At 43.7% G+C, this 26,331-nt stretch overlaps 1 protein-coding gene across 6 annotated transcripts in view; it reads right to left on the reverse strand.

Annotated features, from left to right (window-relative positions):
* Positions 1–26,331, reverse strand: part of LOC115207873 (collagen alpha-1(VII) chain) — a 103,453-nt gene that overhangs the window by 3,125 nt on the left and 73,997 nt on the right. For 2 of the 6 annotated variants that reach the window (XM_029775396.1, XM_029775402.1), the window contains 38 exons: positions 26,137–26,175; positions 23,785–23,820; positions 23,650–23,694; positions 23,430–23,462; positions 22,683–22,745; positions 22,436–22,471; positions 22,204–22,284; positions 22,002–22,070; positions 20,726–20,761; positions 17,543–17,602; positions 17,336–17,380; positions 17,206–17,241; positions 17,078–17,113; positions 16,932–16,991; positions 16,623–16,748; positions 16,439–16,510; positions 16,025–16,060; positions 15,877–15,936; positions 15,707–15,751; positions 12,970–13,005; positions 12,792–12,827; positions 12,544–12,600; positions 12,288–12,359; positions 12,022–12,093; positions 11,741–11,776; positions 11,445–11,525; positions 10,078–10,131; positions 9,767–9,820; positions 9,546–9,608; positions 9,388–9,450; positions 3,327–3,443; positions 3,165–3,242; positions 2,694–2,747; positions 2,460–2,508; positions 2,199–2,207; positions 1,587–1,676; positions 1,008–1,139; positions 464–526 (listed from right to left, as the gene is read on the reverse strand). In XM_029775396.1, coding sequence (XP_029631256.1) covers positions 464–526; positions 1,008–1,139; positions 1,587–1,676; positions 2,199–2,207; positions 2,460–2,508; positions 2,694–2,747; positions 3,165–3,242; positions 3,327–3,443; positions 9,388–9,450; positions 9,546–9,608; positions 9,767–9,820; positions 10,078–10,131; positions 11,445–11,525; positions 11,741–11,776; positions 12,022–12,093; positions 12,288–12,359; positions 12,544–12,600; positions 12,792–12,827; positions 12,970–13,005; positions 15,707–15,751; positions 15,877–15,936; positions 16,025–16,060; positions 16,439–16,510; positions 16,623–16,748; positions 16,932–16,991; positions 17,078–17,113; positions 17,206–17,241; positions 17,336–17,380; positions 17,543–17,602; positions 20,726–20,761; positions 22,002–22,070; positions 22,204–22,284; positions 22,436–22,471; positions 22,683–22,745; positions 23,430–23,462; positions 23,650–23,694; positions 23,785–23,820; positions 26,137–26,175 — 2,230 coding nt within the window. Of the gene's footprint in view, positions 1–463; positions 527–1,007; positions 1,140–1,586; positions 1,677–2,198; positions 2,208–2,459; positions 2,509–2,693; positions 2,748–3,164; positions 3,243–3,326; positions 3,444–9,387; positions 9,451–9,545; positions 9,609–9,766; positions 9,821–10,077; positions 10,132–11,444; positions 11,526–11,740; positions 11,777–12,021; positions 12,094–12,287; positions 12,360–12,543; positions 12,601–12,791; positions 12,828–12,969; positions 13,006–15,706; positions 15,752–15,876; positions 15,937–16,024; positions 16,061–16,438; positions 16,511–16,622; positions 16,749–16,931; positions 16,992–17,077; positions 17,114–17,205; positions 17,242–17,335; positions 17,381–17,542; positions 17,603–20,725; positions 20,762–22,001; positions 22,071–22,203; positions 22,285–22,435; positions 22,472–22,682; positions 22,746–23,429; positions 23,463–23,649; positions 23,695–23,784; positions 23,821–25,751; positions 25,788–26,136; positions 26,176–26,331 lie in introns of all 6 variants that reach the window. The other 4 variants (XM_029775397.1, XM_029775398.1, XM_029775400.1 and 1 more) reach the window with 4 other exon arrangements.

The raw sequence follows: 26,331 nt of genomic DNA on the forward strand, positions 1-26,331 counted from the left end.
GGTACCGGGCTACCGTCACACGAGTCTTAGGTGTTCTAGAGCAAAACAATGTACGTGTTCATGAGAGTGTTCACATTAGTTTTGATGCCAAACCGCTCAGACACTACAGACGTTTTCGTGAGAAGACTGATTTTCTGGATGCCTCCTGGTCTGACAAACACCGCTGTAGCTCGGTCACCTTCCACCGCAGACGCAGAAGGCCGACATTGGTGGATGCGGTGGATTGAGACGAAGGCCATACAAAATAAACTGCTCTCTCTTTGGTGTTTTGATTTGTTATCGACAGAAATAAAAATAAATCTCAATTGATTATTTGGGATATTTCTTCTGCAAGTGTGTATGTGTGTTCTTCAGAACATCAATAACCATCACGCTGGAGAAGCCCATGACATGCAGAGATGGGGTGGTGGAGTAAGCCCTTGAAACACCCCAGTAGTGGAGAGGAGGAAGTGGGCGGGTTTACCTTCCCCTTTGACCTCTCTCCTGGGCCTCTTTGTTTTCAGAGGGTCAACAGTGACTCTCTCACCTGCCGACACGTAATCATACAACAAACATGAACATTTATCAACAGACATACTGTAATAAGCACACTAACAACACAAAACAGAAACACTTCTGACACATTAACACAAACAAATACAATCCTAACTTGAGAAACATGCACATAATTGAACAATTCATGTAAATCCCCCATTGTTGGAAATGAGAGATTTGCAAGGCTGTTATAAATACCCATGTATCTCAGGTTAGAAACAGACCAATGTACACAACACATACAAACACACTATCAACACAACAGAGACACCCAGGAAGCTGCATGTTGAGGGCAGAGTGTGAAGGGGAAACAGGGTTGGTCTTAGTGTGGGACTGGGTTTAGTACTTGAAGGTTAGTTAAGTGGATGGTTGGGCTGGGTATGTGAGAGGGATACAAGGTTGAGTTTGTGTGTTAGACTGACCTCAGTGTGTGAGGTTGGATCCAAGGTTAAGGGTGTGCGTGTGTGACGTACCATGGCTCTGATTGGCAGTGGGAGTCAGGTGGATGCTCTGCTCCATGGCCATGGGGTCGTCGTAACTCTCTATAGAGTAGAAGTGTTCGTAGTCGGGGTCGTTGGTGTTCACCACTACACGCAGCTCCCGCCCTACAACATATCACAGGGCAGGGGCCGCCACAACGGTCACAAACCTAACCCCCGACCCCTCACTGACCACCGCAACTCCTACAGCACAACGCTGGACTTTCACCAAGGGCTCAGTCCACCAAGGAACGGCGAAGGCCTTTATTCAGCTGGAATACCCCCACTTACAAACCCCCTAACTTTAAAAATCAGACAGAACGCAGAGTTAAAAAGTGTGCAAAACTGTCATGGACAGACATATTATTCCTAATGTTCAGAGATTATTGATGAGAAAACAGTGTTCACAGCATCCCCCTGGGCTGTTTGTTAAGACAGACCGACGGACACAGACAGAGACAGACAGACGGACAGACCAATGGACACAGACAGACATACAAACAAACAGGCAGACAGACAAGAGGAGTGATGAGGGATAGAAGGACAGTTGGACGGATGGATGGACACACTCACCGTCCTTGCCCTGCTTGCCCTTCCGGGCCAGCTGTTGCTCTGGAGCAGGACGTACCCTGGGGCTGGGCAGGGTTTCTGTCACAACAATACCTGAGAGCCGGGCCGGAACAGGGGACAGGGGGGGAAGGAAGAGGGTCCAGGAACATAAAAACAACAGGACATCCAGGTTGGTCAGTAAAACACAAACATAACAACCAGACACCACCGAAACCCACAGGCAGCCACACACACTAACATATACACACACATGAGAACATACACTACAGCCAGTGCTTGAAGTGGACTGAAATAGGTACCGGTTCTCATTTTGGGTGCCGGTACTATTTATATTTAGTTGCCGATACTCATATTTTAGAGCCAATATTCTGTACAGGTCAGTTCTGTACTGGCCCACTTCAAGCACTGAGTAGAACACCTACATGGACCACACCACATGACAACAAAACCAAGACTACATATAGTACGAACACGTCAGAACCAAAAACACATTGAGTACATACAACTAATAATAAAGCTAATCTAATTGAATAGTTCATGTCAAAGCTAACTATTGCTACAGCCCTTAAACCACCTAGTCCACGTGTCAGACCGTGTCAGACAGAGCCCACTCACCTCCACAAGCTGAAAGACAAAGAGAGAAGGGAGGAGAAAATAGAATGTTACTCTCTCTTTCAGTCAACAGCACTGAGAGGTTCTAGATGGATGAGGATGTGCATAACACTCCGTGGTGCATTATGTTCAATAGACATGTGTTAGCAGCATTACTTGTTTCACTTGATGATGATGATGATGATGATGAACTGAAGTTCAACTGAGAACACCAGCATGTTAGATTGGGACATTGTGTTTTTGGCAGGTGACTTTAAGACTTACCACAGTGTTGGCTCATCTCTGTGCGGACGTATGCACGAATCTCATCCTCCTGCCACAGAGAGCCAGAGGGGAAGAGGAGGAGAGTAAGGGACAGGCAGAGAGACATGACTACATTATAATGTGTGTGTGTGTGTTTGTGCATGTGTGTGTGTGGTTGTGTGTGCATGTGTGTGTGGGCAGGTTGGTGGTAGAACCTGCAGATTTGGGCCCTTTAGGCCAAGGTGAAGCACTGACCGTCAAGCCTGGCTCTCCTCTGTCTCCCTTGGCTCCATCTAGACCCAACTCGCCCTGCAGCAGAGACAGGTATTAGAACACACAGCACATGACTGACATAAAGACACTGTTCTCAGAGCAATTGGGCAAACTAATAGCTATACAACCCCAAGGTCAGATGTACTACGCACTGGGTACCTATCTGGCTCAAAGGACCAGAAATAAGCACTGGAAAGGAACAACAGCTGTTTTTTTCAGGGGTTAAATATATAATTTCTTTACAAAACCTTTTCACAAAAACTTGTATTTGACCCTTTTCTACATTTTATGTTGATGTCCCCAAATGTTCCATATAGTGCATAATGTTTAGTAAAAGGCCCCCAGTGTCAGAGCTGTGTCTGTTCTAAACCAGTTTGAGGGAGTTATTGGGGGACAGTTGCAGTCAGATACTCTATGAGCAGACATACCACACAGTAGAATGGTGACACTCACCTGCCCGCCTCTTTCTCCTGGTATACCTGGGATACCACGTGGACCAATCTTGGCAGGACCAATAGGCCCCCTCTCCCCCTGACAACAACAACAATCACGTTGACCATGTTTAATTTACAACAACATAACTAGGTGGCATCAACAAACAAAGGAAGTGAGTACCTTCTGTCCTTGGAGCCCTTCTGGGCCCTTAGCTCCAGCGGGCCCCTGAGGCCCTGTCAGTCCAGAGGCCCCGTCCACTCCTGTGGGGCCCGGAGGACCAGGGATACCCGAGGGGCCCTATAGAGAGGAAGAGGTAGAGGAAGGGAGCCACAGTCAGATACTATTTACAACCAGTTGTTTTCATCAGACTTTATATACAGCAGGGGAGAGTGGGGTAAGTTGAGAGAGATTTTATATTCAGCATCACTCCGTCAAGGATAATATCGCATTCTTTCTAACAAAGATATCTACATATATTTCAAGATGTTGTGTATCCCTGGAAATAATCAGAATGAATGGTAAAATTACAGTTTTGAAAACATAGCTTGCACTTGGCACAACTTATCCCGTGTAAGGTTTAAGTTGATCCGCGGGACAGGGTAAGTTAAGCAGCCCACAAATTTCTGTACTAAATTAAATATTACCACTACCTTTTGTGACGACCCTCCCACTCTGTCTGCCGTATTCTCTCTTGTTCTTGTTTCTTTATTAGGAGGCCGGTGGGCGGAGTTGGAAGGGTCGTCAGATGAATGGGAAACACCTGGGCTCAGGTGTTTCCCAGGATAAAGGGACCTCTTCCCCATTCATTGGGAAGACTCTCTCCACACAGACACCTTATTGTTTTTGGTTGTGTAGTTTTATGGTTTTCTTGGTTATTTGCTTTGGCACCTTTCAACACTCTGCATTATTACATTCAAGTATGCAACACACTCACTTACACTACTGATTACTGATTACACATGCCATTGTTATCTTCTTAGTTGCTTTATTTAATAAATATATATTTTTGATACACCTTGTCTCCACGTTGTCTCCCTTTTGTTACGAATCCTGAGCCGGTTCGTAACAAGTGGGGGCTCATCCGGGATCTTGAACTTGTGTTTGGGAGAAAACGTGGAGGTATGTTAACTTGAGGTGCTTTGTTTGTTAGTTTGAGTTTGGTGCTCAGTACTGGTTGTCTTTGTTGGTTTTGTTTGTGTGCTGCGTTGGAGAGAGTACATTGGTTAGTTTTCAGGCCTCTGCCCAGCCTGGAAACACTTGTTGTACTCGCTGTTGGAACATTGGTCTGAGGTGAGTAGAATCAGCTGTGTACCTCGGTGGGAGATTTGGATAGGGTAGTGAAACTTACTACCTGGAGCTATAGTCTTTTTCCCCTGATAGGCTTAGCGACGTGTTTCATTTTGGAATATGTTGGGCATTGTTAATGTTTGTTATTTTTGTGTGGTGTCTGTGGATTGAGCAGTTGTCTCGGGAGCACATCCGTGGCTTGGTGGAATCTACCAGCGTGCTGGGGGGTTACTTCCTCGCCAGCGGGCTACAGTGCATAATTACCCACCGCAAATCTGCATGAAGACTAGGGTTGAGTTATTGTAGGTTTTGGGGAAGCTCCATATCTCATCTCTTTTCTGTGGTATCAGTGTGATTGTTTTTTCTCTTGTTGTGGTCTGGTGTGCTCAGAGGGGTTGAGTGAGATTTTTTTTTTTCTCTCCCTTTCCTCTCTCTCTCTGACTATGGCGTCTAATGTAGACGAGTTCATTCGCTTTCCATCAGAGGAACTGTTAGACTTATGTACTAAAGAACAGCTGTTGAAGGTTGCTGAACACTACAAAATTGAAATTAGTGATAAACGTCTAAAAAATTCCATTAGGTTAATAGTGAAGGCCAATCTGATGGAGAGTGGTATTCTTGACGTTACCACTGGGGCAGCCTCTGCTGAGGACTCGCCGTCTCCCCGATATGTCACAATTACCGCTCCATCGGTTAGTCCTAGTAATCTTCTTTTTGAACAGCAGAAAGAGCTGCTTCTGTTACAGCAAGAGCACGATCGTGAGAAGCTAGAGTACGATCGTATAAAATATGAAAAGGAATTGGAATTTAAACAGGATAAGGAGCGTGCAGATCGGTTGAAATATGAAAAGGAATTGGCTGCTGATCAGTTAAAATATGAAAAGGAATTGGCTGCTGATCAGTTAAAATATGAAAAGGAATTGGAATTTAAACAGGATAAGGAGCGTGCAGATCGGTTGAAATATGAAAAGGAATTGGAATTTAAACAGGATATCGAGCGTGCTAAAATCAAGCTGCAACAAGAGCGACTAGAGTTGGTTAGGGAAGGAAAGCTCTCAGGAGAGAGTTTGCTCTGGGAAGGTGACCCAGAATTACTTAGGAATCGTTCCTCTTTTGGTCGTGCCCCGGACACATTTGACATTGTTGGGAATTTACGGTTGTTGCCTCAGTTTAATGAAAAGGATCCTGAGACATTCTTTTTGTTGTTTGAGCGTGTTGCTAACGCTAGGAGTTGGCCTGATTCTGATCGCGCTTTGATGTTGCAATGTGTGCTGACTGGTAAAGCGCAGGAAGCATATTCAGCTCTTAGTGTAGCCGACAGTGTCATTTATGATAAGGTTAAAACGGCGGTGTTACAGATTTACGAATTGGTTCCTGAGGCTTACCGCCAACGATTTAGAACTTTAGAAAGGGATGATAAGCAGACTCATGTTGAGTTTGCGCGAAAATTATCTTCACAGTTTAATCGCTGGTGTTCCGCCTCTGCGGTTATGACTTTTCAAGGGCTGTGTGATCTGATTATGCTAGAGCAATTTAAGGACACAATCCCTGATTATATAGCGACGTATATTAACGAACGCAAAGTAAAGACTGTCGCTGAAGCTGCGGTTTTGGCAGACGAATATGTTTTGACTCACAAAAGTGTTTTTGTAGAACCACGTACTTGGAGTGAGTGGGGGCGTTCGGAGAGATTTGAACCACGCTCACAGAGATACTCTGGTTCACGGGCAGAGTTTTATTCAACTAGGGTTGAGCCTGATTCCCGTGGTAAAACTGACTTTGGTCAAGAGTGTCACTACTGTCACGGCTCAGGTCATTGGAAAAATGAATGTCCGGTTCTCAGGTCTAGGGGTAAATTCAGTACGTGTGATAACGTTAAATCTAGGCCTACGGCGTTAGCGGCGTCTGTTTCACATCAGTTTACTCCTGAAACATTGTCTCAGGCCCAGGGCCATGTGAAAGTTCATATTGACCCAGGCTATTTACCTTTTGTTACAGAGGGTTTTGTGTCTATGTTAGGAAGTAAGAACCTAGTGCCAGTGAAGATCCTACGAGACACAGGTGCCTCGGAATCGTTTGTGTTGGAATCTGTGTTACCCTTCTCTGCTGAGACTGATTCTGGGAATAGTGTTCTAATTAGGGGAATAGGTTTGAATAATCTGTCAGTTCCATTGCATAGACTAATGTTGGATTGTGGACTGGTGAAAGGTGAGGTTGTTGTGGGGGTGCGTCCTTCGTTGCCTATTGAGGGTATCGACGTTATCCTTGGGAATAACTTGGCTGGCGAGTGTGTGTGGCCTGTTGTGTTTCCATCTCTAGTGGTTTCCACTAAATCGTCACTTGTAGGGATTCCTGATGAGAGTGAGCAGAGGTTCCCAGCGGTGTTCTCTGGGGGTACAGTGATGCGGTCTATGAGCCATGGTGACCTGGTCCCTGCTCCGGTAAATGTGAATACCACAAAGAAGTCTCTCGCTGTTTTCCCTGTTATTCCGTTGTCTGTACTCATCTCCGATCTAAACAATGCGCCACGGATGGACCACACATTAGAAGAGTTGCGTGACCAAATTGTGCCTGTGGAACAGTTGGGAGATGTCGCATATGGTTATTTTCCCCAAGAGGATGTTCTGATGAGAAAGTGGGTGTCTATAGGGGACGGTAAACCTGTTCGTTTGGCTGATAACGTTGCTTCCCTTGGTTCTGTTAATACTAGGTCTGTGCATGAGGAAAAAAATGTTCCTAGTCCCGATGATTGCATACTGCAGGGTAGATTAAAAAATTCTGAGACACTGGATATTTTGGATGGCCCTTTCACTCAGCTACCTGTTGATGGGCGGAAAGAGCTGGTTGTTCTGATTCGGAAAATTCCAGGATTGTTTTCTGTGACACCTACATGTACAAACTTGATAGAACATGATATTGACACTGGAAATGCTGACCCCATTCGTCAGGGGTTCTATAGAGTCTCTGTAGAGAAACTGCGTTGTCTGGATGCTGAGGTCAGGTACATGCTGGAGAGTAAGATAGCAGAGCCTTCTTTCTCTAGTTGGGTTTCTCCCTGTATCTTGGTCAGTAAAACGGATGGAACGGACCACCGTAATGTAAACGGAGTTACTAAGCCGGATTAATTTCCTCTTCCTCAGATGGAGGATGGCGTTGATCAAGTCGGCGCAGCTAAGTTGTGAGCAAATTTGAACGGTTATTGTGCCATTGGCAGGTGCCACTGACGAGTAGGGCATATGACATTTTTGCCTTTATTACTTCCTCTAGTCTGTACTCGTATTCGTTATGAGTTTAGGACTATGAATCGTTGGAAAAGGTTGTTTGCGTTGGTAGTTAATGTGGTCTCTTGTGTGCCCTGTTCCTGAGTGTTATGTGAGTGATCATTGTTGGGGGTTGTCATGTTCTAACTTTCCTGTCTGTTCCCTCCTAGTCTTGTGTTCTCCTTTCCTCTTAAATGTTGCTTCCCTTATATATAAAGGTTGCTGAGGACTGGGGAGAAGGAGGTTGGTTGGGGCAAGTGGAAGGTGAACATGTAACCTCTTGTAAATTTGAGACGCAGAGGTTTGTGTCAATTTGGGACGCAGAGGCTTGTGTCAATTTGGGACGCAGAGGTTTGTGTCAATTTGGGGTTGTCGTGTTCTGTCGTTCCTGTCTGTTCCCTCCTGGTCTCGTTTTCTTCTTTCCTCTTAAAAGTTGCTTCCTGTACACAAAGGTTGCTGAGGTCTGGGGAGAAGGAGGTTGGCTGGGGCAAGTGGAAGGTGCACATGTAACCTCTTGTAGATTTGGGACGCAGAGGCTGGTGTGTTGTTCCGGGGCCCTTGTTGGTCCCCGGTTTTATGGGGGGGGGTGTGACGACCCTCCCACTCTGTCTGCCGTATTCTCTCTTGTTCTTGTTTCTTTATTAGGAGGCCGGTGGGCGGAGTTGGAAGGGTCGTCAGATGAATGGGAAACACCTGGGCTCAGGTGTTTCCCAGGATAAAGGGACCTCTTCCCCATTCATTGGGAAGACTCTCTCCACACAGACACCTTATTGTTTTTGGTTGTGTAGTTTTATGGTTTTCTTGGTTATTTGCTTTGGCACCTTTCAACACTCTGCATTATTACATTCAAGTATGCAACACACTCACTTACACTACTGATTACTGATTACACATGCCATTGTTATCTTCTTAGTTGCTTTATTTAATAAATATATATTTTTGATACACCTTGTCTCCACGTTGTCTCCCTTTTGTTACGAATCCTGAGCCGGTTCGTAACACTTTTTAAAACCATGTCTGTCTTTATTTCCCAAACACAATTGAAAACAATCACATTCGCTTTTTTGTCTTTTAATCATTTTAAGCATCTTTTAACACAGGCTTAACACCTAAGAAACACTTTGTACTTTTTTAAACACTTTTAACATAGGCCAGGCCCTGTTGTTACCTCATATTCCAGTGATAATGCCGTAACTTGCCATTGGCTCAACTTACCCCATGGCCAAAGGCTCAACTTACCCCAAGGCAAACATTTTTACGAAATTAGCCCACACAGCTACAAAGATGCACTTTCATGCTAGGTTTAGAGCCTCATATTGAAGCTTATAGAGACCCTACCTGATGTATTGAACAATCTTAAAAATATTTACTTTGGTTTAGATACAAGCATCATGAAACCTCTAACACAATGAATTCATTTGACTTGGTAAAATCTGTTTACCACTTTTTCCATGTGGTTTATTCCTTCACAGACCCCATGAAATTATTCTTCCTAAATATTTGGTCAAATGAATCATTTTGTGTATGGTTTCCTAGAAACAAGGGTGGCTCAACCTACCCCATTGGCTCAACCTACCCCACTCTCCCCTACATCTACAGTCAGTGGTCAGCTTGCGGTTTGGCTGTGGTCACATTCAGAGTATTAGTGCCGATCTGCACTTCATGAGTGGATTCAATTGTGGTTAAAGACTCACCCTTTCGCCCTTCTCTCCCTGCGTTCCTTTGGGTCCTAGTACTCCATCAATGCCTCGGTCACCCTACAAACACACAGAGATTAAGTAACACATTAACACACAGTTCTCTTGATACACACACAATTAAGTACACACAGACACCATACAAAGACAAATACCTTGGGGCCGATCAGTCCCTCCTTGCCAGGGGTTCCAATGGCCCCTGGAGGCCCCAAGTCTCCCTGAAACACACAGGTACAATACCTGGTAACATGTCTACCCTTTGCTGATAAGGCTGAAAATACAGTTGTAATACAAAATTCCAGATATCAGACAATGGTGTACTGTTCAGAGCCCTTTAAACATTAGGTTATAGTGTACTTCATGGGATAATTCTTACCTGCTCACCTTTCCTTCCAGGCAACCCTGACCTCCCATGGATCCCTGAATCTCCCTGAACACACACAGAGCCAGGTCATTAGAAAGACACAGCATGGTGCATCCCCTACTGTTAATCTTATAAAATGTTCTCATTAACAACTAAAGTGAGAGAGGTCATAGTTACAGTGGTTATGAAAGACTTTCATTATAAAACTTACCATGCAACTACAATAATGGCTCCTCTGGATAAATAAAGTTGATTAAATTGAACTTCCTGTCATTTCTTCCCCTCTCCCCTCCTCATCCCTCCTTCTCTCTCTCCCACTGTACCTTTTCTCCTTTCGGTCCGTCTGATCCACACGCCCCCTTTGATCCTCGGTCGCCCTGGAAACGATCAGTTAGTTAGTTAGTCAGAGAGCCAGATGAGGGACCCTGTCAGTCAAAGTGGGACAAACTGCTCCAAACTGCCAATTCAGAATGAAAGAAAGCTTATAGATAGATTTTACAATCCTTTCAGCTGCCAAGAAAACCCAGCCTAATGCACACAACCCCTCATTCACCAAGTGACTCATCAATAACAACTTTCAATCAGATGGTTGCCAATAACAACCAGCTGGTCAGATCCGGTCTGTGTTGAGTGGGGGTCAACATGGGCTTGTCACAGTGACCAGCAGACCTGAGTTGGATCATGTTTGATCATGAACAGTTTCAGTCTTAAAAGACTTAAAGCAGTCCATCCAGGATTTCACAGGATTTTTTGGTGATATTTGCAAGAAAAAATACTTGAAAATGTTTGCAGGAAAAAAATATGACAATGTTATGATTTTGACAAATGTATTGCAAAAATGAGCTGACGAGGGAAAAAAAGTTTGTTGACGTGTGGCTTGATTGAACCATATCATGCAGTAAATGTGTGTGATTGGTTGAAAACACAAGCCCTGTATTTGTACTGTGTTGATGGGTCTTTTTTTTGCAATAATATTGCAATGATTTGACTGCTTTATGCACAAAACGCGCAATGATCGGTCAAATTCGCAAGCCTTCGCATAATATGCAGGATATTGTTGATTTAGCAAAAAAATTGCGATCGCTGAATCCTGGATGGATTAAAGGATGACTAACTGGGTGATTTGTGGAGAATAATAGCAAGTGACAGATAAGAGGAAATTGAGGGGGTTTGATAGCATGGTGAGACTGAGTGGGCTGGCAGATATTGTGCTGTCTGGATTAGTCATTTCTAAACCCAGATTATCATGCTGTGATTATATTGCCGTTAGTGTGGCAAGGTCATGTGAAGAAAACACAGAACACATCTCAAAGTTTTCCTCAGACACACTTTGTCTCTACTTAAGAGGACAGTGATTCACACAGTAGGAAGGTTAGAGGGTTCTGCAATTAGTCTGTCAGAATGCCAGAGAAACACAGTAGTTATATTTCCAACAGTCATTAAAGGTATTTATAGAATATATGAGGATGAAAATCAATTTCCATCTGAATTTCAACTAATCCTCCACAACGTGACGTCAATTTGGAACCATTGCAGCGTTATGACCCAGTGGCATCATCTGGGAGGCTGGCAGTCGCTTAGAGGGCATCTCAAGGTTGGCACTAAACTTCTTCACGTTTAGTGCCAGACACGTACACAAATAAGATACATCGCGCTGCACACACACACACAAACACACGTGCGTACAAACCTTAATTCCCCGCATTCCAGTTATTCCCACGTCTCCCTTATCCCCTCTAAAGCCTGGCATTCCATCTTTTCCTGGTGTACCCTGGGAGAACACACACAATCGACCAGAGGCTTTTATCCACCAACAGGAGAGTAAATGGGGAGTTAGTCATGGGGCCAGGAGTTTTTCCTGACCATGTGACCAGACCAGGAAGAACTTTGGATCCTAGTTATAGGCTATCATAGAGATTTTTAGTTCATGTGGTCAGGAAAAAGTACACATTGTTTTCATAACTGAGGGTGAAATGGGAGACTCACTGATTCTCCAGGTACACCAGGCTGTCCCGCCTCTCCCTTCAGACACAAAGACAAACCCATTAAAACATTGCATTTTTTTTGCATTTTTCACAGGGTACACTGTTGTGTGATAATATATTCTCACACGATGGGTGGGAAAACTGTGTGCAATGTCATCCATAATACACAGAGGACATTATGACATTGATGAATATTGATTGACTATTGATGCCATTGGTTCTGACATAGATGACACAGCAGTTTTGATGAAAGCATTGACACAGATCAGGTCATGTAGTCACCTTCTGTCCTCCTGGACCTCTGGCTCCCTGGAACCCTGTAGAGCCCCTGTCTCCTGGCTCACCCCTCAGACCCTGTGGAGACATGCGCGCACACACACACACACACACACACACACACACACACACACACACACACACACACACACACACACACACACACACACACACACACACACACACACACACACCTGTTATTAATAGACTGCTCCCAGATCTGTTTATGCCCTTGAAAACTCCAATGGTGTCATTGTCAAGACCAACCTCACCTGCTCCCCAGCTGGGCCGTCATTGCCTTTCAAGCCTTTCTCCCCCTGCACCCCTTTGGGCCCTCGGTCACCCTGATAAAGAAGAGAACAACAGTTGTAAATGACCATTCTGCACATGCACACACACAGACGCACAGAGAGATTAGTAGTGTCATAGTCAATACTTGGTGCTCTGAGGTATTTTTGTGATCAATTGTTTATTAGATTAGTCAATAATAAGTGTTGTGGGGTATTTAAGGTAGAGAGGGTCATTCACCGTCTCTCCTTTATTTCCTTTCTCTCCTGTAGGTCCTCCCACCAGGAGAGTATCACCCTGAAAGGGGACAACATCACTGTTAGGCAGAGCAGTATATGTCGTTTTTTTGTAATTATTTTCACTACTTTTTTATTTTAACGGTTTTATTCTCATTGTCTCTCCTTTGCTCTTTTTCTGCGATTCTCCACATTATTCTACCACGCATGAGCACACAAACAATATTACTCATCACACATTAAAATTCATACCTTTTCTCCTTTGCCACCTTGCAGCCCCAATTCACCCTGAAATATATTGAGAGTAGGACTCACTAGTCAGGCATGTCAATTTGATTCACTATTTTACATGAGCAGAATGCTGTGGACAGAGAGAGAGAGAGCATGATGCAAAATATAATAATCTAATAATAATATTCACAATATTCACCTTATCTCCCCTGCCTCCTTTGCCACCTGGAGAGCCCTGGTGAACACACACAGACACACGCGAGCGCAACACACACACCACACACACAGAGGAATACATTTATCAAGTACAGAACACACACACACCACACACACAGAGGAATACATTTATCAAGTTCAGAACACACACACCACACACACAGAGGAATACATTTATCAAGTACAGAACACACACACCACACACACAGAGGAATACATTTATCAAGTACAGAACACACACACCACACACAGAGGAATACATTTATCAAGTACAGAACACACACACCACACACAGAGGAATACATTTATCAAGTACAGAACACACACATCACACACACAGAGGAATACATGTATCAAGTAGAGAACACACACACCACACACAGAGGAATACATTTATCAAGTACAGAACACACACACCACACACACAGAGGAATACATTTATCAAGTACAGAACACACACACCACACACACAGAGGAATACATTTATCAAGTACAGAACACACACAGAAATCCCAACATTTGTACTCCCACATGCACATCCTCAACAGCAATCATCACCATTATGGTTTTAATCATCCAGAACTGCAATAAATAGCTCTCTATATCCACACTGACTAGCACTCTCCTGTATGAGGAAGGACTGTACTATAATAGAAGAGTTGCTGTCTGTTTCTCACCTGAGTTTAAAATGGAATGCCATTGGCACTCTACAATATCCAACCCCTTTCTAGAGGTTACCAGGCAACTAATGTGAGAGAGGCTGAGTATGTTCCAGATGAGAGCTAGGGTGAAGAGTTTCATATATATATATGCCATTTAGCAGATGCTTTTATACAAAGTGACTTACAATCATACATGTATACATTTTTTCGTATGCGTGGTCCCGGGAATTGAACGCTCTACGCTGGCGTTAGTGCCATGCTCTACCAACTGATCTACAAAGGACCAGGCTTAGTTTTCTCAGCCTAGAACAAAAGCCTTACTCTCAGTAGGACTAATGTACCGGAAGTGAAGAGGGTCAGAGCCTGGCTGGCAGCTTTTAAAAGAGCTATGTAGTATAAGGTCAATATCATTAAATTAAAGTGGAGGATAAAACATATCGTAAGGCCAGATCTACTGCATTACTAGTGATATGTTCAGAGAAACAGGATATACCTATGTTCTATGTTTGGAGCGGTAATGGGCATGATAATAATGGATTGCATTGATTCCTACAATCAAGGTATACTAGGGATGGAGAGTGAAACGATTGAACTGTATACGCGTGATGCTGACAATGATGCTGACATCTTTTGCTTTCATTACTTTTCCTTTCGTTTGAGTTATTTGTGCACTGCTTAAGCAACATCGTTTTTACATTTTTTTTTTTAGCTCAATCTATGTCCACTTCAGCCTTCCCACATGCTTTCTCTCATTTTCACTCTCTCTATTAAGTTGGATCAATATCGAGGAATGGGCCAATGACCTCTAATAATAAACAAACACAAATAAATAAACACCATATAGGCGGTAGAATCAAAATTGTTCATGATGAATTGCCATTTGTGACCCGATTCAGGAAACTCTCTGAAGGATCAAGTTTTGAAATCAGTGGAATTAGAGTATGATAGCTAAAGAGATGGAGAAAACACCTGTATCCGGATTAGATCTTCAAACTAAGGGCAACTGTGGCACATGTCATCCATGACCAGGAGACGCATCCATCATGCATGATGATGTATACAGGTAAGATAATCTAGCGTTAGCTAGCTACATTTTCATATATTACACATTTCTAATTTTGACAGAAAGTGGTTTCATTTCAAGCTAAAGTGTACTGTTATCTAGCTAGCTTGCTAACGTTAGCTGGTTGGCTCCCTAGCTGACGTTATTATTCATATCCCTGAGCTGTTTGCTTTGCTAGTTAAAGCCTAATGTTAGCTAGCGACATTGAACCTGGTTGGTTAGCTCCCAGCATATTCATGCAGTGTAGTAACGACATGATTTGGCACTATGTTCATTGTTATTAAACTAGCTAACGTTAGCTGGCTGGCTCGTTAGCTAACGTTACGTGATGTGTGATTTTACACGTTGTTTACTGAGCTAGGTTCATTGTTTACCTAGCTAGCTAGCTGCATGTCTTAAGCTAAAGTGTACTGTTAGCCAACTAGCTAACGTTAGCTGGCTGGCTGCTTAGATTACGTTGTGTTTCATATCCCACAGCTGTTTGCTTCGCTAGTTAGAGCCTAATGTTACCTAGCTAACATTGAACCTGGATGGTTAGTTCCCAGCATATTCATGCAGTGTAGTAACGACATGAGTTGGCACTATGTGCATTGTTGTTTAACTAGCTAACGTTAGCTGGCTGGCTCGTTAGCTAACTTTACATGACGTGTGATTTTACACATTATTTACCTAGCTAGGTTCATCGTTTACCTAGCTAGCTACATGTCTTAAGCTAAAGTGTACATCACGCGTTGAATATGGCTGGGTGTCAGTAAACGTCTGCAAAGAAGCGTAATGAAATTGTTGCCAGCAGAGCTGGTTAGGCTGTTTTCATGTTATCCATAGGTAATCAAATCATCGGCCAGAGTGTGTAGACAAAGAAGAGCTCTTCACTAGATACCAACACATTCAAAGGCCAATTTCTCAAAAGTGAGTTTACAAGTTGATCAACTTTCAAAGCAGAATTACTTTCCCAGTAAAAAGACAGTTATGTTAACAGTAGGCAAGAGATTTACCGCTGGTCCTCTCTCTCCGTTCTGACCACCTCGACCCTCCTCCCCCTGCAAACATCAGACACATAGATCTTTAAATCCTCCAACACACACACACAAATCTTCAATACAACACGTAACTTTCAAAATTAGATACAATTGAAATTCAAACTGAAATGGTGATGTGATTTTACCCTGGGTCCTGGGTCTCCTCTCTCGCCTCTCAATCCAGGTACTCCGGCTCCAATCGCTCCCTAAAGAGGGGGATTTATGAGCATCAACATCATATTTGATAAGATATTATACAGTATAGAAGACGTGTTTATCTCGTTGTTAACTCACCTTATCCCCTTTGCCTCCAGCAGTGCCCGGTGAACCCTGGTAAGGAAAAAACAGTATACTGATCATGAACACTTACATCACAAAAACGCAAACACCCACTGGGCAAAGACGTCAGTTTAATGTCAAGCTTTGATTTACATTTGGTTGAGTTGTCAACTAAAGTGAATTCAACAAAACATTTCACAATGTCTTTGGATTTAGTTTAAAAGTTGGGTGAAAAAAAGATGAAATGCTGTTACATTAATGACTTTTTGCAAATCCAATTAGTTTCCCACGTTGTTTCAAAGTCGTCACACTGACTTCTTACGTGGAAATTACATGGAAACAACAAAGATTTAACCAGTTTCTGCCTAGTGGGTTCTCTCTCTCTCTCTCTCTCTCTCTCTCTCATGATGCAATCCAAAGTCCACTCACAACTAGGCCTGGGGGTCCGGGAGGCCCAGGAGCTCCAGGGGTCCCTGCCTGACCAGTAAAGCCTTGGATACCCTGGAGATGAGACAACATACAACATAAACATTCCAAACAGAGCAGGGCTAAAAAGACCACACCAGTCACCCATGTAATAACTATAGTATAGTGGCGATATAGGCGCTCTCACCCTGGGTCCTAGAGGTCCTGGAGGTCCTGGAGTTCCGTTCTCTCCTCTCAGGCCGGCCAGACCAGGGGTCCCTGCTACGCCCTGGGCTCCTGGAGGGCCTGCTGGGCCCGGGAGACCTGTGTCCCCCTAAAACACAAACATACAGGGGTTCACATTCACTGTGGCAATGGTATAGTTATGGAGATGTTTAGCTCAGGGAAGATGAGACTGAGAAGTCTGCATATGTTAATATGAACATAGCTACATCATTTATATGATTTATGTGTTTATAAGAACATTTAGATGTATTGTCAAGTCCATGATACTAACATTTAACCCTTGAGGTCCCAGCTGACCAGGAGGCCCTGCCAGTCCGATGCCTCTCTCTCCCTGCAACACATTTCCTGTCAGTACTGTCACATGGTTAGCAGCCAGGGAAACACAGACACAGGGAATCAGCTGGTGATGTGTATTACCTTGTCTCCTTTAGGCCCTGCTGGTCCTCTGCCCCCCTGAGAGAGAGAAAGTGGATGGAGAATTTAGTAAGAGTGACATCTGTTAGATATGTGAAATATTTGATGTTACAAAATGTCAAATGACTCACATCTTCTCCAGGCTCCCCATTTTCACCAGCAGCTCCCTATTTCAACGAGACAAACACACACACAATAACTTCCCTGATCACTGTGTCTGTGAATGTTGAGTAACGTTGTGTGTTAAGTGACTTTACTCACCCTGTCCCCTTTGATGCCTGCAGGACCCTTGTCTCCCCTCTCACCCTAAAGGACAACCATTTTAGAAAAATTGCATTTTAGAAATATGTAATTAAGCCATTACTAAACACGTTCTTGTTATAATAATCTGTATAGTATAATGTGTGTAGTAAATGCCTGAATAATAGCTGAAATATGTTGATAATTGATTCAACCAATGAGACTCACCCGTAGCCCTGGCAGCCCGCTCTCTCCCACTGTCCCAGGTAAGGTCACACCAGGAGGTCCCTGAACCAATTACAACCAATACACTTCAATTACATTAAACTCTGTTCCATCCTATTCTATTGCACCTAGTTCCTCACCTTAGTATTGCCGTTCTGCTTTATTCTCTTATTATTATAGGGATAACAAGAGATTTTGGCAATTAAGCCCCATGTTCCAGTAGACTTCACGTCATGGCGCTAACACTAGTTAGCAATGGCTTGCGAAATTACCTTTAACTTCCTTCAAACTGCATGCAGAGACATAAAAATAGTATCCATGAGTTCATCTGACTCTGGCATTATGGCACTATTCCTTTAAAGCAGGAATGGGCACATTTTTTGGTTTGAGGGCCACACCGGGATTTCGAAATTCAAAGGAGGGCCACACAGATTTAAAATCAAATCAAATTATATTTGTCACATGCGCCGAATACAATAGGTGTCGACCTTACCGTGAAATGCTTACTTACAAACCCTTAACCAACAATGCAGTTCTAAGAAATAAATAAGTGGTAAGTAAGTATTTACTAAATAAACTTTAGTAAACAATAAATATAAATGAAAAAATATATATAATAATTAAAGAGCAACAATAAAATAACAGTAACGAGGATATATATACAGGGGGTACCGGTACAGAGTCAATGTGCAGGGACACAGGTTAGTCGAGGTAATATGTACAAGTAGGTAGAGGTAAAGTGACTATGCACAGATAATAAACAGAGTAGCAGCAGCTTAAAAATGGGGTGGTCAATGCAAATAGTCCGGCTAGCCATTTGGTTACCTGTTCAGGAGTCTTATGGCTTGGGGGTAAAAACTGTTGAGAAGCCTTTTTGTCCTAGACTTGGCACTCTGGTACCGCTTGCCATGCAGTAGTAAAGAGAACAGTCTATGACTGGAGTGGCTGGGGTCTTTGACAATTTTTAGGGCCTTCCTCTGACACCGCCTGGTGTAGAGGTCCTGTATGGCAGGCAGCTTAGCCCCAGTGATGTACTGGGCCGTACACCCTCTGTAGTGCCTTGCGTCAGAGGCTGAGCAGTTGTCATACCAGGCAGTGATGCAACCAGTTAGGATGCTCGCGATGTTGCAGCTGTAGAACCTTTTGAGGATCTGAGGACCCATGCCAAATATTTTTAGTTTCCTGAGGGGGAATAGGCTTTGTCGTGCCCTCTTCACGACTGTCTTGGTGTGTTTGGACCATGTTAGTTTGTTGCTGATGTGGACACCAAGGAACTTGAAGCTCTCAACCTGCTTCACTACAGCCCCGTCGATGAGAATGGGGGCGTGCTCGGTCCTCCTTTTCCTGTAGTCCACAATCATCTCCTTAGTCTTGGTTACGTTGAGGGATAGGTTGTTATTCTGGAACCACCCGGCCAGGTCTCTGACCTCCTCCCTATAGGCTGTCTCATCGTTGTCGGTGATCAGGCCTACCACTGTTGTGTCGTCTGCAAACTTAATGATGGTGTTGGACTCGTGCCTGGCCATGCAGTTGTGGGTAAACAGGGAGTACAGGAGGGGACTGAGCACGCACCCCTGAGGGGCTCCAGTGTTGAGGATCAGCGTGGCAGATGTGTTGCTACCTACCCTCACCACCTGGGGGCGGCCCGTCAGGAAGTCCAGGATCCAGTTGCAGAGGGAGGTGTTTAGTCCCTCGATCCTTAGCTTAGTGATGAGCTTTGAGGGTACTATGGTGTTGAACGCTGATCTGTAGTCAATGAATAGCATTCTCACATAGGTGTTCCTTTTGTCCAGGTGGGAAAGGGCAATGTAGAGTGCAATAGAGATTGCATCATCTGTCGATCTGTTGGGGCGGTATGCAAATTGAATTGGGTCTCGGGTTTCTGGGATAATAGTGTTGATGTGAGACTGGAACATGTTCCAGTCTCTGATAGCAAAACAGTCCTGTAGTTTAGCATCTGCTTCACCTGACCACTTTTTTATAGACCGAGTCACTGGTGCTTCCTGCTTTAATTTTTGCTTGTAAGCAGGAATCAGGCGGATAGAATTGTGGTCGGATTTACCAAATGGAGGTGAGGGAGAGCTTTGTACGCGTCTCTGTGTGTGGAGTACAGGTGATCTAGAATTGTTTTCCCTCTGGTTGCACATTTAACATGTTGATAGAAATTAGGTAGAACTGTTTGAAGTTTCCCTGCATTAAAGTCTCCGGCCACTAGCAGTGCCGCCTCTGGGTGAACGGTTTCCTGTTTGCTTATTTCCTTATACAGCTGACTGAGTGCGGTCTTAGTGTCAGTATCCATCTGTGGTGGTAAATAAACAGCCACGAAAAGTATAGCTGACAACTCTCTAGGCAAATAGTGTGGTCTGCATTTTATCACAAGATACTCTACTTCAGGCGAGCAAAATCTAGAGACTTCCTTAGATTTCGTGCACCAGCTGTTGCTTACAAATATGCACAGACCGCCCCCCTCGTCTTACCGGAGTGTGCTGTTCTATCTTGCAGGTGCAGCGTATATCCCGCGCTAGCTGAATATCCATGTCATCATTCAGCCACGATTCCGTGAAACATAAGATTTTACAGTTTTTTGATGTCCCGTTGGTAGGATATGTGTGATCGTAACTCGTCTAATTTATTGTCCAATGATTGCACGTTGGCGAGTAATATTGATGGTAACGGCAGCTTTCCCACTCGCCTTCTGTGAATCCTTACGAGGCACACCGCTCTGTGTCCTCTGTACCTGCGTCTCTTCCTCTTGCCAATAACTGGGATGTTGGCCTTGTCGGGTGTTCGGAAAATGTCCTGTGCGTCCTGCTTGTTGAAGAAAAAATCTTTGTCTAATCCGAGGTGAGTGATCGCTGTTCTGATATCCAGAAGCTATTTTTTGCTGTAAGATACGGTTGCAGTAACATTATGTACAAAATAAGTTACAAATAATGCAAAAAAAAACATAATAGCAGAATTGGTAGGGCGCCCGTAAAACTGCTGCCATTTCTTCCGGCGCCATTTTCTCAAAAATGTTCACAATACATCTGTTTGTTGGCCTATGATTCAGTATAATTCAGTATTGTGATTCACTGATTGTGAGTTGTTTCTATTGTGTCTCCATACACCAGTTAGACATGGTGAGGTAAGTCACCATGACTGGATGTTACCACGACTGGAAGAGTAAGCATGACAATAACTCACCTGTGCTCCTTTCACACCAGGGGGTCCTGCTACAGCCTGTGATGGGGATATGTAGGGAGAACATGACATGAAACTCACATATCTGGATTAGGTTGTTTGAAAATGCACTGAAGATGGACAGAAATAGTAAACGATTGAGGAAACTCCTACCCACTATGTTATGCAAAGTATCACTTTTTATTGTGCTACTGCTTTGGCCTTTTGACCTTCATTAGAGCATCAGACCATGAACGGGAGTTTTAATTTGGTTTTCACACAAACTAGAGGAAGAGTTTAACAGATGTGCTGTCTATAAGTACAGTACATCTCGTCCCTTCAAAAGCTCTTATTTCTCAAGAACCGTAGTACATCCTGCTAAAGCTTCCGGGGGAATGATGTGAATGTATGTGTGTGTGTATATATGTGTGTGTGTGTCTATATGTGTGCATCCGTGCTCATATGCTTGAGCATTGGTGTGTCATTGTTTGTGTATTTGTACATGTGCCTCTGCCCTCCTATTCATGCCAATGATTTCCTCGTCTTTGAAATGGAGAGACGTTGGATAAAGAGGATGTGAGTCATGGCCATTTACAGTAAATAGAAGAGGGAATCATGTGCAGATAGAGCTTTTGAATAAAGCACTCAAGAGTCCAAAACATGTTCTAGAATATTGGACTGTTGGCTTTCATACTTTTCGATATCGCAGAGCAGCTCAAGCTATTTCTCCAACTGTCACCACAACCAAATGAATAGGCGCTGAGAACATGGAGCTGCGTTGGTTGGGAATTTAGGGGAGGTGCTAGGTCAGGCTGTTGCGTCCCCCGCGGACGGTAGTCTCCCAATGGGCCGCCGGACTATCTAGGCTCTGCGGCTGTGGACTCTGAATTAGTCTGAAAGCTGCAATATGTAACTTTTTGGGCGACCAGACCAAATTCACATAGAAATATGTGTATAGATCTGTCATTCTCATTGAAAGCAAGTCTAAGAAGCGGTAGATCTGTTCCATGTGCTCCATTTCTATTCTTCCCGTTCTTCAGTTTAGTTTCTGCGCCTTTTACTTTCGGCTTCAAACAGCTGAAAATATAATATTTTGGGTTATGGAAAATGTATTTCACAGCAGTTTAGATGGTACAATGATTCTCTACACTATACTTGTATGTTTGGTCACATAAACTGACATTATGTGAATTTTAGCAACCAGGAAATGGTGGAGCAATTTATATATTGTGCATCTTTAAGTACAGCTCAATTCAACCTCATGTCACTTCCCTGATCCCCTCTCACCCCTCTGACTCACCTTTCCTGGGGGGCCACTGTCCCCCTGCTCCCCCTTCAACCCCGCGGACCCCATTGGTCCAGCGATACCCTGTAATAAAGATCCAACACAGCACTCTAAAAAACTTTTTCAAAGAAAAATCCACACTAAACCTGATGCCATCCTAACACATACTAGAAACACAGTAGGATGTAGAGAGACAGATACCATACACAATACACACCTGTTTCCCTGGCAACCCTGGTGTTCCCTCTTTTCCAGGTATCCCGTCTCTTCCTGGGACACCTGGCTTGCCCCCCTCCCCCTGTGAAGAGACACACTTAATGTCACCACCAGAACTGATGTTTGTGTGAATGGCTTGCTGTGTGTTAACCATGGCGATGATAGAGGTGTGTGTGTGTCGGCTCTACAGTACAGTATGTGAACTGTGAGTCCCACGGAGCTGCTGTACTCACTGTCTGCCCTGGTAGACCTGGAGGCCCAGAGGGACCCTGGGAAGAGACGGTATCATTACAATACAATAAATAATATTAAACACACATTATTGTGTCGATGGCCTTTTTAATTACAGTAAGCTTAAAGGTAAAGCTGTGAGCATATGAGGAATCCCCAGTCCAATGGGAATGTACTACAACACCAGTTCAGCCAGTAAAACTATACAGTATGAGAGTTGGTTTATAGATGATTGATGCTGTGCCCTACCACAGCTCCAGGAGGCCCTGCAGGTCCAGGCACTCCCATGCTGCCTTCGGGACCAGGAAGTCCCTGTGGAACAGGAGGGTCAATTCAAATAGATTATTATGAAGCTCTGTGACTTTCACTGTGAAAAGTGGGTGAGTAATTCTAAAAACACTGAGGCAATAAACATCTAATAGGAATATACAGTAGTAACATAAAACATATAAGGCCAGTTTCTCAGACACAGATTAAGCGTAGTCCTGGACTAAAAAGCTCTCTCAATGGAGAATCTCTATTGATAACACTTTCTAGACTTGGACTAGCCTAAATCTCTGCCTGTGCCACGGATCCCTCTGGAACTGTCATTATGCACACCTGGTCTCTATTCCCTGATTAGTAATTGTATAAGTGTGGCTTTGGTTCACCATTGTCTTGTCGATTATTGTTCCGATGACCATTGGTCGTGTGAGTACCTGTGCTATGTTGTTGGCTTTCGTACCACGTGTATTGTGCAGATGATTACGGGTCTCGTCCCGTGTGATAATCATTGTGCGCTTGTGTTATTTATTCGAGGTACTCCTCGCTCTTTTGTTTGGGTTTCAACCTTGTGTTTTGTATAGTGTTTGTTTACACGGCACTCTGTGATTTGGGTAAATAAAAAAACCCTATTACGCATTCCTGCGCCTGTCTCTTGACCATTTATGCCATCGTGACAGCCTGGGAAACTGGCCCATAATGTACAACACAACATTTATCATATAAAGTTCTGACCTGAACGCCAACCCCAGGCACTCCTTGATTACCCTGTCAGAGATCAAAACACATTCTCAGAACAACAAAGACAACACTTAAATGGATCATTCCAGTGCTGTAATACTAAGCTACTGTAGACCAAAAACTATCAACACTACTAAATGCATAAACAATACCCCCACAGAGCTGGAACTAAGAATGAATGATACTGTAGGTCTATGATGGAAGAAGTTCTCACCTTTACCCCTGACGGACCTGGAGGTCCATTGGTACCGATCGGACCCTACAATTACAAAAGCGATAGCATCAGTATAAGTACAGCGCTGTGTGTGTGTGTGCAAGCGCATGACGGATATTAGAATATCATACTTACAGTTGGCCCTCTAATTCCAGGTTCGCCAGGGTTTCCCTGCAAACAAGATAAGAGCATGCTGGATTCACATGCCCAAGACATAACACACACACAGAGAACACATGCATGATACGACACACAAACACACACACAGCAAATTCTCCAGTGTTAAATCAACACTGAAAGTGTTAAATTAACACACTGCTTAGTGTAAAGCCTTATTTTTATTTTTCCCAGAGTGCCTTGACTTTCTGGTGAATTGTAGAGTTATCACTCATGACTGCATTTGTTAGTGACAGAGACATGGTTGTTGCAGAATTATTATTTTGTCCTATTGCCTTCACCAAGTGAGATCCTAAGCAAATATGTCATCATTAAATTAAATTACTCAACAGAATACAAGTGCTCAATAAGGCCTTATTTTGAGGGCTTTGTTTACCCTAATATAGTGGCCTGAAACCCATGGCTTTCAGGCATGCAAGTCACATTATGCTGGCTTGCAAAGTGAAGTGTAATTCCTATTGGAATTGAAGTGGGGATATCCAACAATTTGAATTTTTATTCACCCCGCCCTAACCTGCATTCAGAAAGAATGCCTGTTGGGAAGTCTAAAATATTGGACTATCTAAACCATCTAAACTGGAACAACCATTTCAGTAATGGGTGCAATAAATCCAAGTAACAGATTGGATTACTTTAGATTTGTTTATATTTCAGAAGCATAATATTAATTCATCGATGCAAAAACATAGATATTGAAACAAACTATTCTAAAAAGCAACCTGCAATAGAGCATGCTAGGAAATATGATAATGATGGGTGTGGTTTTGTTTTAACACTGGTTATTAACACCAATACTGGGGTTATTTTACACCAATGAGTGTTAATTTAACAATTGAATCAACACTAGAAATGTTACACTGAAAAATCAACACTAGGTAACACTGGCCAATTTGCTGTGCATACACACAGCATACTGTACATACTTACATACATGTAGGCTTTGTATAGACATACTTGCCTAGTTAAATAAACATTACGAATAAAAAATAAATAAGAAAAGACACATTTCATACATGAACATCAAAGAAAGTGTTCACACACACAAACAAATACACAACTGCATACACACACAACTGCATACACACACAATACACAAAGACACACACATGATATACAATGTACAAACAGTGCTTTGGGAGGGCTGAGAAGCAGACAACAGAGCAGGTAAAGCCACATGCACAGAAAGCTAGCACACAATGCACAGAGAGCTATGACACTAAGCAAAATGCATCTGTTACAATTTACATTTTAGTCATTTAGCAGACGCTCTTATCCAGAGCGACTTACAGTAGTGAATGCATACATTTCATACGTTTTTGTTTTCTTTCTTCGTACTGGCCCCCTGTGGGAATCGAACCCACAACCCTGGCATTGCAAACACCATGCTGGCGTTGCAAACACCATGCTCTACCAACTGAGCCACAGGGAAGGCTATTCTGACGGGGCAGGTAATCCATCTCAGTATTCACAACCCTATTGTGTCCAATTGATCTTGGTTAGTGTATGTGGCATATGTGTTACAAACGTGTGGTGTTTAATACATAAAACATTTCAGACATCAGTGGTACTCTGGGAACAGGTGGTCCAGATTAATATTTCATGAGTTTCCTATCAAGGCCCAACTCTAGTCTCAGACCCCAGGGAGATGGACCCTAATTCAAATGAAAGAAAATTAAAGTGGAGACATGAATGCAGAGGATGGCGCGGTGGAGGACTCTGTGACTGTGTGCATGTTGATACTGATGACACTAGCGTCCCCTGACAATACTCCCCTCTCTCCAAACCCCTCTGCTGCAGTGCAGTGGAAACTGGTACCGTCACAGCATCCTTGGGTCGTGCTTGTACCCCTCCACCCGACTCATGTACCCCCCCTGCCCCCATTTCCCTGGTCACAAGCATGCCAGCCAGCAGCACAGAAAACCTACCGGTCTGCCCAGCACTCCAGGGAACCCAGGCAGGCCCTAGAGTCAGAGAGGGAGGAGAGGAAGAAGGAGAGGGGGAGAAGAAGGGAAAGAGTAGGATAGTAGGACACAAGGGTAATTGGACGTGTTGAAAAGAGAGGGAGGGACAGAAAGGGTGTAAAATAGATCAAAATTAGACAGATTGAAGGGGGGAGGTAAGAAGAAAGAGGGAGGAGTTGTTAGAAGCAGGGTTGCAAAAGGTTACATTCTAAAGGATCTACGTAGCCTCAGCCAAAAGGAAAACATACATCAGCTCCATCAGCCGTCTACCACTGGCAGCCAATCCACAGGCTTTCCTACGCAGGGCCAGCCCTAAAGGAGGCTGCATGCCTGGGTTACTGTTACTCACTGAGCGGCCTTGAGGACCAGCTGGCCCTTGTGGACCCTGCTTCGAAATATTGTGGGATGAAACAAGAAGTGTGAGTTATCTTATCATCTCATCTCTCCACCTCCACACCTCCAAATCTCTTTCTCCTTCTACCCATCTCTATCCTCCTCATGTTATGACTACTAAGGGCCCTGAGTTCTTACAGAACAAGAGAAA

Source organism: Salmo trutta, chromosome 14 (assembly GCF_901001165.1).
Source record: "Salmo trutta chromosome 14, fSalTru1.1, whole genome shotgun sequence".
NCBI classification, from domain to species: Eukaryota; Metazoa; Chordata; class Actinopteri; order Salmoniformes; family Salmonidae; genus Salmo; species Salmo trutta.